The 12,221-nt window shown below is 49.0% G+C and overlaps 1 protein-coding gene across 1 annotated transcript in view; it reads right to left on the bottom strand.

Annotated features, from left to right (window-relative positions):
- MEI1 (meiotic double-stranded break formation protein 1) overlaps positions 1,051-12,221 on the bottom strand; it is a 55,716-nt gene continuing 44,545 nt past the window's right edge. Inside the window, exons 23-31 of the mRNA XM_005681120.2 lie at positions 11,814-11,924; positions 11,382-11,542; positions 9,078-9,159; positions 8,714-8,889; positions 5,523-5,604; positions 4,847-4,953; positions 2,372-2,500; positions 2,060-2,172; positions 1,051-1,257 (exon numbers count right to left, since the gene is read on the bottom strand). Of these exons, the coding sequence (XP_005681177.1) occupies positions 1,212-1,257; positions 2,060-2,172; positions 2,372-2,500; positions 4,847-4,953; positions 5,523-5,604; positions 8,714-8,889; positions 9,078-9,159; positions 11,382-11,542; positions 11,814-11,924 (1,007 nt within the window). The 3' untranslated portion in view covers positions 1,051-1,211. The remainder of the gene's footprint in view (positions 1,258-2,059; positions 2,173-2,371; positions 2,501-4,846; positions 4,954-5,522; positions 5,605-8,713; positions 8,890-9,077; positions 9,160-11,381; positions 11,543-11,813; positions 11,925-12,221) is intronic.

Raw genomic sequence — 12,221 nt, 5'->3', positions numbered from 1 at the left:
GCAGCCTACCAGGCTCCTCTGTCTATGGGATTTTCCAGGCAAGAAGCCTGGAGTGGGGTGCCATTGCCTTCTGGAACTGGTAACAGTTTAGACTATAATTCTGCCACACAGCAGAATCACCGAACTCTCAGTTCCCTGGAAGATATAAAGGTCTGACACACATTTCTAAATTGTTTTTATAGGAAGCAGACCACCATCCCCACCCCACCAAATGAAAACTGCTGCCCACAAGAACCACAGGCCATTGACTAGCTGAAACCAGAAAACTGATGATACTTGAAACTTCATCTTGATGCCAACCGATCTGAGAACTGTCCATGGATCATGCCCCGCCCCTTGAAGCCTGTAAAATTCCTCACTACCCCCCTCCAGGGTGAATCACACAGTTTTGAGGGCATTAGCCCAGTGTGGCCCTTTTTGCCTGGCAAAACAATAAAAGCTACTCTTTTCTACTTCACCCAAAACACTGTCTCCGAGTTTCTATTACTATTTGGCACCAATGAACAGTGGCTGAGTTTCCATGAGAGCCCTGGCGGACAGTCAGTAAGGGAGCTGACACTCTGGGTGAGCTGAGCGCAGAACAAGAGTGGGAAGTTGTGGAGAGCAGACATTGGAAGAACTGCACACATAGGTGCACAAATACACGCTCCAAGGAGAGCCAGGAGTGAAAGGCACACACGGGACCTGCTTCAGCCAGGAAGGAGATGAGCTGGAACAGCTTTCTTTAGTTAGGAAGGCTTAGAAAGTTCTGACCTGCTCACTTCCCTTGCCTGGAAATTGTACCTCTCTCCACTTTGACTTGAGGTAAAGCAGCAGATAAACTGATCCCAGAGCACCTGCATCACAGCAGCACCAAACATGTGGCCTCTCTCTGCCTCTCCTGCCCCAGAGATAGCCTGACTGATGTCTTCAACTGAGACGACCAGCCGGTTTAACAAGGGCAAGTCCGCCCCCTCTCTCCGAGGAGGCCACCCATCCTGGCTGAGGAACCAGCTGGAGGGAGCCCAGGTAAGTGTAAAGTGACATATTTTTGGAGAGCCCACACAGGCATCTGAGTGTTTCACTTTATTTCCTGATTCTGTTCCAGTGACGGAGTATATGGCCCCAGATGAACGGCTGCAGTTGTCATACATTTCCCCCAAACCACTGTGCCCTGACTTTGTCTTCTCCGGGTCTCAGTTCTCTCTGCTTCTAGGCATCCGGCCGGAGGGTCAGTCTCTGATGTGGGACAGGGATACAGACACCCCTCCCAGGCAGCTGGCAACAACCATGAGAGGAGAACAGCAAAGAGGTGGGGCCAACCACGGGAGAACCATGCTTCTCATGCCCAAAAGGGCAAAAATAGACAAGAGCAGAGGTGCTCCTGAGAATAATGGGATGGACTCTAAATTTGGGACCTGAATACCTGAGCTCAGTAATCACTATACATCAGGGAGGGAACTGTTCCATGGAAAGGGGAAGGAGAGTCCGTGAAGAGGCACCCCCACCCCCACCCCAGCACACGCAACTCCAGACCAAGTGTCTCTGGAGCACCGGAGCAACCCCTCAGAGGGTGGGTGACCACTGCCACAGCCCCTGGCTTTCTCAGGGACCTGCCAGACACCCAGCACCCTCCCCCATGTTACACTCAGGGCAGCATCTGTGCCAACTGGGCTTGGGCAACTTTTTCCAAAGCTCCTGGGGAAGGGGTCACTCCTCTGAGTTTGGTGATATGACTTTGGAGATGGTAAAATCTGGAGTCAAATCCTGATGCTATCAGTGTGGATCTGGGCATGTCATTTAACCTCTCTGATCTAAGTTACTACTGTATTAACACCCCTAGCTATTGTGAGGATTCGATACAGTGCATGTAACATGACTGGTCCTTGGTAGGAACTTAACAAACAGAACAAGTCATTGTCACTGCTCCCACTGTTAATTATTCTCACTGACCCCTGCTCGCCTTAAGAGGACAGGACTGTAGACAGAGCACCTCTCTGCTCGGAAGCATGATGCCATGGCCTCCCGTGGCCTGGGTGACCATGTACAGGCCAAAGCTCCAAGATGACAGAAAGGATACAGCATGTCCTGTAGGGGTGGCTGGGCCAGGGAGGCCCTGGGGGAGAGGCTCTCCAAGGAGGCCTGCAGGGTCTGGGCCACACTGTGGTCAGTCAGGAGGCCCATGCTCTGGACCTGGAGAAAAAAGAGGGTAAGAAAGACAGGCTTTCTCAGTGCCCACTCCACACAGGCCCTCTCTGCCCTCCACCCCCTGCACTCCTGACCTCCCATTGGCTGTTGTGTTTAGAGCTCCCCCTTCCCACCCTGCCCCAAGAGAAGATGGTATAGAGGGTTTGGCCTCCCAGTGGCTAAATGGCATCTCCTCCCCACTCACCTGCAGGAAGAAGCCATGCAGAGCCTGGAGTGTGGAGCCAGGGAGGGTAGAGAGGTCGGTCGAAGCTGCGCCTTGCAGAACGTGAGCCACCTCCTGAGAGAGGATGCTGCTGCTCTGGAACCGCACAAACTGGGCCAGGGAGAGAAGCCAAGCATGCAATGACTCGGCATCTCCTCCATTCACAAACATTTCCTGTGTCCCTGCCATGCCCAGCACTGGGCTGGGGACACAGATTTGAAGCACATGGAACTCTGCCTTCAAGGAGCTCAGCACTGGTACGCACAGGTGGGGTTGTATCTTGGGACAGTGAAGTCACGAGGACTGCGAGGCGGAGAGCTGGCCCTGCTGGCACTGCAGCCCTGCCGGCCCTGCAGCCCTGCCTCTCACACTGGACTGTATGTGGCCCACCCCCGCCCGCCACCCTGTGCTCGTACACCTGCTGCTCTCACCTCAGTGCCCGCAATACTTTCCCTTCTCCTTATCAATTAATCCTCCAAGGCTCGGCCAAAGTGTTACCTTCATTACTGAGTGGTTTCTTAACTTTATTAAAGATAATATAGGCATTAAGTCTCCCTCCCTATGCTAAAGCCTTTGAGTGCGTGGATCACAACTAGCTGCAGAAAATTCTTCAAGAGACGGGAATACCAGATCACCTTAACCTGCCTCCAGAGAAATCTGTATGCAGGTCAAGAAGCAAGAGTTAGAACAGGACACGGAACAACAGACTGGTTCTAAATTGGGTAAGGAGTGCATCAAGGCTGTATACTGTCACCCTGTCTATTTATTTAACTTATACGCAGAGTACATCATGAGAAATGCCAGGCTGGATGAAGCACAAGCTGGAATCAAGATTGCTGGGAGAAATATCAATAACCTCAGATATGCAGATGATACCAACCTTATGGCAGAAAGCAAAGAGGAACAAAGGAGCCTCTTAATGAAAGTGAAAGAGGAGAGTGAAAAAGCTGGTTTAAAACCCAACATTCAAAAAACTAAGATCATGGCATCCGGTCCCATCACTTCATGGCAAATAGATAAGGAAACAATGGAAACAGTGACAGACTTTATTTTCTTGGTCTCCAAAATCACTGCAGATGGTGACTGCAGCCATGAAATTAAATGACACTTGCTCCTTGGAAGAAAAGCTATGACCAACCTAAATAGCATATTAAAAAGCAGAGACATTACTTTGCCAACAAAGGTCTGTCTAGTCAAAGCTCTGGTTTTTCCAGTAGTCATATATGGATGTGAGAATTAGACCATAAATGTTGAGCGCCGAAGAATGATGATTTTGAACTGTGGTGTTGGAGAAGACTCTTGAGAGTCCCTTGGACTGCAAGGAGATCCAAACCAGTCCATCCTAAAGGAGATCAATCCTGAATATTCATTGGAAAGGACTTATACTGAAGCTGAAGCTCCAGTACTTTGGGCACCTGATGCGAAGAACTGACTCATTGGAAAAGACCCTGATGCTGGGAAAGATTGAAGGCAGGAGGAAAAGGGGACAACAGAGGACAAGATGGTTGGATGGCATCACTGACTCAATGGACATGAGTTTGAGTAAGCTCTGGGAGATGGTGAAGAACAGGGAAGACTGGCATACTGCTGTCCATGGGGTAGCAAAGAATCAGGCACAACTGAGTGACTGACAACAACAGGTATTAACTGTCCTTCCCAGCTCTGGCAGAAACACTTACTCTTTTATCGGGACTTCCCTGTTGGCTCACTGATAAGAATCTGCCTGCCAACGCAGGGGACACAAGTTCAATCACTGGTCTGGGAAGAGTCCACATGCTGCGGAGCAACTAAGCCTGTGTGCCACAGCTACTGAGCCACCACTCTAGAGCCCCCGAGGCACAACTATTGAATCCTGTGTGCCTAGAGCCTGTGCTGTCCTCTGCAACAAGAGAAGTCACCGCCATGAGAAGCCCATGCACTACAAGGAAGGGTAGCCCCGCTCGCTGCAACTAGAGTAAGCCCAGCAGCAATGAAGACCCAGCGCAACAGCAACAAAAAATTTACTTTTCTCTGGGTTCCTACACCAACCATTGAGTTACTCATTGATCTGTTTCACTATCACTCACGGGCTCACTGCCTTATTGTTTATTCAGTAGATACCTACTGTGTTCTAGGCACTTAGCATTATCTTCTACTCTTCCATTAATAACAACATATTTTAAGTCTTAGTTTCCTTGTCTATCTCCTTCTCTAGACTGAGGGACCCTTAAGAAAGAACAGTTGGCTCACTGACATCTTTGGTAGCTAGCACAGGATCTGGCATGTGGTGAGCAGGCTCTGGTCAATGTTTCATTAATGCGTGAATAAGAAAGAATGCCCAGGTCTTCTGGGCTAAGATGTGGGCATTTAGAGGAATCCTCTAAGCAGGTTTCTTATAGGGTGAAGGCCCACCCAGCCCCTCTATGCTTCTTGGAGGATGACATTCTTCAGACCACAAGACATCCATTCTACACTTACCAGGGTCATAAGTCTCAAGATTTCAGGTTTGAGGAAGGAATTCTCTCCAGCTTCCAAGAGAGTAAACATCAAAAACCGATTCCAGGGCTGGCAGGCCACATGGAGGGCTATAGGAAACACCAGTTACAGCGTTGTTAATGCTGCTTTTCCAAAGGCCATGGAACACTGATAAAGAAAACTTTCTCCTATTGGCTCAAAACCGGGTTGCTCCACTAGAGGCAGGGCACTGGCCAAGATGACCCCAGGGGTTTCTTTTTTTCCTGGGCTTCTATCCACCCATGCTGCCTGGCACAGGGAGACCATATATCCCATTATATGTGGGAGGAGCTCTGCCATGCAAGAGCTATGTGGGGCAATTGCTTGACATCCCTGAACCTCAGTGTCCTCATCTGTATGATGGACATAGCAGTGCCCTTGCAGTATTGTTAAAAAGAATTAAACAAGATGAATGTGAATCACGGAGCTCCCTGGTGGCCTGGTGGTTAGGATTCTGGGCTTTCACTGCCATGACTCAGGTTCAATCCCTGGTTAGGGAATTGACATCCCACAAGCCTAAAAAAAAGAAGAGTGTGCACAGAACAGAGAATGGGAGTTTGGCGTGGGAGGGTGTCACGGCAGGCGCTGGCTCCCTCCAACCGCCCCCATGGCAACATCAGAGAAGGGTGAGGGTTTGTACCGACATGTGGGCTCCGGGCATGCACGTAGTCAAGCAAGGCCTCCAGGCAGCCGACACAAGCATGGGACAACAGAGGGTCCTTCTGCAAAAAACCAACAAACCCAAAGATGTACACATCAGATTTCGCTATCAATGGATTTTGCTGCCAATCAAGAAAAAACATTTGGTTTTCAAAACAATTGGATTTCAGGATTTCAGATTGGGGATTGTGGCTCTGTAGAAAATCAAGACGTTTGTTGGTTTCATCTCTCACTCACACACACATCACAGTGTGTATACTGATGATTTACCAGCATTTGACAGACTGTTTTGTTCCAGAGAAGAGTGGGCCCTGGGGCCCCTCAAGCGATTCACAAATTACAGATGCTCTAAGAGCCCCGCAGTTTATCTAAGTCAGCGTGGGTAGGTTTTTTCTTAAAGCAGAACCTTTTACCAAACAAAATTTTATGCTCTAATAAGCACATGAAAAGACCTTATCATCATTAGTCATTAAGGAAATGCAAATTAAAATCACCTTGAGATAACACCACATGCTCACCAATAGCCATGACTGACAATAAATACTAAGTATTAGCAAAAATGTGAAGCAACTAGAACTCTCGTGCACTCCTGATGGGAAGGCGAAATGGTGCAGCCGCTTTGGAAAATAGTTTGATGGTTTCTTATAGACATATGCTTACCATATGTTGTAGAATTTTAAGATGCCATATGTGGCAGAATTTTAAGATGGTCCCATGACCTTTGCTCCCAGATGTTACTCCTGTGATTAGGTTACATTATATGGCAAAAGGGAGATTGTTTGGGTTGGTCCAATCTGATCACACCAGTTCTCTAAAAGCAGTTTTCTTTGGCTAGTGGCAGAAGAAGAACCAGAGAGACTGGAAGGGTGAGAAGGACTCAACATGCATTGGCTGGTTAGAGGATGGAGGGACCATGTAAGACAGAATAGGGGCAACCTTAAAGAGATGGAAGAGCACCCCCCACACCAAACTGAGAAAGAAGTGTTTCTTTCCTTGATCTCCCAGATAAGCACCCAGCCTGAGCAATAACTTGATTTCAGCCTTGTGAGACTCTTAAGTGAAGAACCTGGTTAAGCCCACCCAGACTTCCAACATAAAGAACTGTCAGATAACTAGTGGGTGCTGTGTTAAGCTATTACATTTATCGTGTGTAGATACGCAGCAACAGAAAACTAATATGTCATTTGACCCAGCAATCCCACTCCTAGGTATTTTACCTAAGAGAAGTAAAAATGGATATTCACCCAAAGACTTGTACTTCAGTCTTTATTCATAACAACTAAAAGTCTGGAAGTCCCAAATAGCTATCAGTGTTATGTTAGTCGCTCAGTCATGTCCAACTCTTTGTGGCCCCATGGACTGCAGCCCGCTAGGCTCCTCCATCCGTGGAATTTTCCAGGCAAGAATACTGAAGTAGGTTGCTATTTCCTTCTCTAGGGGATCTTCCCGACCCAGAGATTGAGCCCAGGTCGCCCACACTGCAGCCAGACTCTACCAAATGAGCCACCAGGGAAGCAGTAGGTAAATGGATAAACAAACTGTGGTATAGCCACATAGTAGGCCACTACTCACCAATATATAGAAATGAAGTACTGATACACACAACAGCATGAATGGATCTCAAAAGCATTAAGCTAAGTTGAAGAAGACAGACACACAAGGCAACATAATGTATGATTTCATTTACATGGAGTTCTAGAAATGGTGCAACTGTAGTGCCAGAAAGCAGATCGGTGTTTGCCAAGGGTCGGGGATGGGGAGGGGACTGACTACAAAGCAATACATGGAGGCTTTCTGTGGTGCTGGAAACCCATACCATGATTGTGGTGGTGTTCACAAAACTCTGAACTGTAAGACTTCCCTGGTGGCTCAGACGGTAAAGCATCTGTCTACAATGCGGGAAACCTAGGTTCGAGCCCTGGGTTGGGAAGATCCCCTGGAGAGGGAAATGGCAATCCACTCCAGTACTATTGCCTGGAAAATCCCATGGACAGAGAAGCCTGGTAGGCTACAGTCTGTGGGGTCGCAAAGAGTCGGACACGACTGAGCAACTACACTTCACTTCACTTCACAAAACTGTATCTACTTGTCAAAACTCATCTAATTACACTTAAATCAGTGAATTTTACTACATGTAAGTTATATCTCAATAAGACTGATTTTTTTTTAATGTAACAAACCCAACAAAAAAAGTCCTATGTTCACCTCATGCTATCCTTTGGAACACAGCAACCTGGAGGTTAAGTTATGAGGCAGATCTGGGTTTGAATACTTGCTTGGCTACTTACTGCAGGATCCTGGCCAAGGTTACTTAATTTTGCTAAGTGGGGATAAAAAGATTACTTGGGTTGCTAAGAGGGTTTGATGAGATATGGGTACAGAGTATTTAACGAGTGCTAAGCACTGAGTTAGCACAAAAAAGTGGTGAATATCTTAATGAAATGCATAACAGGGGAAACATTCTCCCTAACAACCCCTAAGTCTAGGCCTTGTGTCCTTTCTCCTTCTCCAATCAAAAATTAACTCTTAACCAGTTAAGAGTTGGGCACTTCCAACTTCTTCCCAGGTACTCAAGATTAGCGACTTTTTGCTTGTCTAGGATCCATTCCTCCTTCTTCTGAGAACAATTTTATTTTGCAGAAACACTCCTCTCTTATGTTCAGTCCGTGTGAATTACGGAGAGTTGACCATACTGCCCCATCCTTCATGAGCGGCACAAGCCAGGCCAATCAGAGCACCCCGTGTTTCAAGCAGAGTGACTAGCACATTACCAAGCCAGGCTCATGAGACTCAATTCCGGGGGCTACTGAGAAAGAGAAACTTTCTTTCTGCCAGAAGGATATAGGCCAAGAGTTGTTCTAGGTTATCCTGCCATCCCATGAGAAGAAAGCTGAGAGAAATGCAGAGCCAGGAGACAGAGAGATAGAGCTCTGATGACACTGTCTGAGCCTCTGGGATCCCAGATGTGCCTAAAGCCAGTTTTGGCCCCTGGACTTCTCAGCTATGAGACAATTTGAGTTTTGTTTCTGTCACTGTAACTTTAAAACCAATCAATCTACTCTCCAGGCCTTGGTGGGAATACCAGGATCTTGACAGGCAGTTACCCCTTCCTGCTGTCATCCTGGGAGAGGCAGGCTCCACTGCCAGGGTCCCACTTGGCAAGGGCCTTACCTGCACCAGGAGGTTCTGCAGTCCGATGACCAGGGACAAGACTTGTGATGTTCCCAGCGGAGCTAGGACAGTGTCCTCAGGGGCTGGCGGTGACTGGGCCCCTGAGGGCAGTAGGGCAACCAGGGCAGAGGAGAAGTTTTGTTGCAGAGCTGTCCGCAGGAAGCGTAAGATGGCAGCTGAAAGCAGGCAACTCCTTACACCCAGTTCCTGTCTCATTCCCCACCTCCCTGTGCCCAGCTCTGTTCCAGGAGGAAGACCATGGAGATATAGTGGGGTGACCACAGGCTGGTCTCAGGGGGTGGTCCCATCTCAGGATCTAGGGGAAAGGTCTCTCTTCTCCCTGCTGGAGGCCCTTGCCCCACACCTGACAGCAGTGCAGCCTTTCTCTTCGGGACGCTGAGGGCCTTCAGTACTTGGTCCAGTTCCACGGACAACGTCTGATGAACCTGGCAGAGCATGGGGTAAAGATATAACCCCCACTTTCTGGGAGCCTGGGGAGAAAATAACCTGCCACAGTATCTCGCGTACCTTCATACACATACCCAGAAGGACAGAGAAGGCCACACAGGGTCTTGTGAACCTCACCTGGATTCAGGAGTTTGAGGAGGAAAATCAAACCCAGACCTGGAGAACCCTGCTTCTCCCAAATTTCCCCCATCCTCAGAGAGCATCTGCACCAGGGAGGAACTGATCCCAGCCTTATCTGTAGGTCCATCTCTATCTTAGCCCACCATCCACCTAACTCAGACCTGGAGTCAGATGGCCCAGATTCAAAATCCTGGCTCTGCCACTTGCCAGCTGAGTGGCTGTGGACAAGTCACTGCCCTGCACCTCTCTCAGCCTGTCTTACATCCTTCACCTGTGAAACGGGAACAGTACCACCTGCTTTCACTCCTGCCAGAGCCACTGTGAAGAACAGCTGAGGATCAGCACTGTGACTGTGCTCTTTGACGTCAAAGCAGTGACCAAACTGAGGGGTTAGTTTAGGCAACAGGTTCAAAGCTGTGAGTGTGCTCTGCTCTCCTTACCCAGAACATGAGCTGCCTTCAGGCAGCTTCTCCTCCACTTGGATCTATCAGTTTTGCACAAAGCAATTCCTCAAAAATGCTTGTTGGCTGGTGGAATTGGCAGGTTCTAGGCAGAAGAACCAACTTGTATAAAGATATTGAGATGCCATACTAATCTGTTAGTAGAGGAAGCTGTGTGCAAGTTCTGTGCTATCTGCTCAATTTTTTGGTAAATCTAAAACTGTCCAAAAAATAACAGCTACTAAAAATCAACCAGAAACAAACAAAACAAGGTATGGAGATGTGAAAGAGCACAGTGAACTGGGAGAAGAGCAAGCACGTGCTCTAAAGAGGAGGGCAGAATGACAGGAAGTAAGGCTGCAGAGGGGCCTAGTAGGAAGGGTCTCAGCAGCCATGAAGAGAACAGAAAGATGCTGAAGGAGAGTGGGCAGAGGGGAAGTGTGGATAGACGGTGCCGTGGGGATAGAAAGGCAGGGGGACGGAGAGGCTGGGGCCAGCAGATTGTCAACAGACCGCCTTGGTGGTGAGGATAAATGATCAGGCATGAGTGAGGGCAGAGAGGAGGACTTGGAGGAGAGGCAATTAGGTGATTGGCTGGGTGTGAGCTGAGGGCCAGGGCAGAACTGATGACATGGTGCAGGCTTCCATCCAGGCAGGTAGCTGCAGGGGCAGGGGTGGGCCCAACAGAGAAAAGCAGGAGAGGCTCCTGTCCCAAGTTGACCCCACTGGAAACTACCTGAGGATCTGCTATACTGTAGATCTGCCGGTTTACTGAACGTCTAGAAGCCAAGATTTTAAAACTCACTTCAATTCTATACCAGTGAGTGAGTGCCTGGCATTAGGTTGGCACAGAGCTGGGCACAGTGAGAGGATACCTCAAGGGCTAGGCAATGGTTTACGTCCACCAGGAGTAGCCAGCCTTAGGGGAAACACTCAAAAGTGGAGCAGCCCACAGAGGAGCCCATGCAGGGCCCTAGGATGCCACGGTCATACAAGGGGGAGGGGCCGAGAGGACAGGAGGCGTGCTGTGGATAAGCCCATGCGCGTCCGTTCCCCGCATCACCTTCTCTAACAGTCACATGACAGCTCCCACGTGTATGGCACGTCACAGTTTACCACCTACCACTCCAGGATCATGGGTTGGATTCTGCCTTCCCATTCAGCTGGACAATCCACTCCCTACACCCTGCCACTGCGATACCTCACCACTCTTCAAATACATAAATCATGTCTTGTGCAACTTCAGGCCTGTGCTCATCTCATTCTCTTTGCCTAGCATGCTCTCCCCCTTGCCTGGCACAAAATACGTACCTTTCAAGCCTTTTCTTAAAGATTACAACACAAGTTCCCCAAGTGTGGGGTGTATACAGTATTCATTTTTTATTCCTCTGTTCCTAAAGTACCTCCTGGAATGGAGGTGATCCATGTGTGCTAAATGGATCGATGTAAATCAACCTGACAACGGCCTTGCATGTTACTCTCCTGTTTTGTAGGCAAGGAAACTGAAGCTCAAAGAGGTAAATACTTCACTAAGGTTACATAGGTAATAAGCCACAGACAGAGCTGAGACCAGAACTCAGATCTTCATCGTTCCTTTGAGCGACACCCATGCCCCAAAGCTACAGGGGTTAGAGACTAACCTGAAGACTGCCTTTGTGCTGCTGGGCAGAGAAGGAGGCAGTGAGCAGCCAGGCGGAGCAGAGGAGCCCGGTCCTGGGAGAGCCCTCCTCAGCCCAGGTCAGGGCCAGCATCTTCTCCAGAAGCTCTATCAGGGCCGTGCTACTCAGAAGCACTGCAGCGGCTGCAGAGGGTTGGGAAGAGCAGGTAGTGCTCAATTAGTACCCAGAAGGTGCTCCACATATGCTCTGTGAATGAACAAAAGGGTCACCTGGAGGCTCCCAGCTTCGTTTTGGAGCCAAAGGTTATCAGAACCAGAAAGGACCTTATGACCATCCATTCCAGCCACACACACACCCTGATTTATTTAAGATGGAAGAACAGGGCAGCAAGAGCCACAGACACTGCCCAGCACCCTCCCTTCCTCTTCACTGTGCCAGCCTGGGCCCCAGTACCTCTTCTCTGACTGCCCAGCGTGGCCTGGTGAAGGCTGCAGTACAGGAAGTTGAAGGAGGGCTGCAGGATGTCTGAGTCAGCGGGGCTGCATGTCCCACACAGCTTGCTCACTGCAAGAGACAAGAGTCCTCGGGAGCCCCAGCACTTAGCACTCACACTTCTTACAGCTAATGGCCCTCAACTGGCTAATTTCAGATGTCAGTCTTAGGGATCAGGAACAAACCTGGTGTCCCTGATGTTACTGCCAATGGAAAGAAGTAGTGACAAACCCCAAAACATGTTCACACTCTCCATAGGAACAAACATCAGGCAAGCAGACCACCGGTGCATGTACGAACAGACTGCACAAGTTTAGGAGATCAAAAGGCAGCCTCTGACAGCCTTTGTGCCAACCAGACTCCAGGTTG

The sequence above is a fragment of the Capra hircus genome, chromosome 5 (genome assembly GCF_001704415.2).
Source record: "Capra hircus breed San Clemente chromosome 5, ASM170441v1, whole genome shotgun sequence".
Classification (NCBI taxonomy): Eukaryota; Metazoa; Chordata; class Mammalia; order Artiodactyla; family Bovidae; genus Capra; species Capra hircus.
This window is presented reverse-complemented; position numbering and strand designations above follow the sequence as displayed.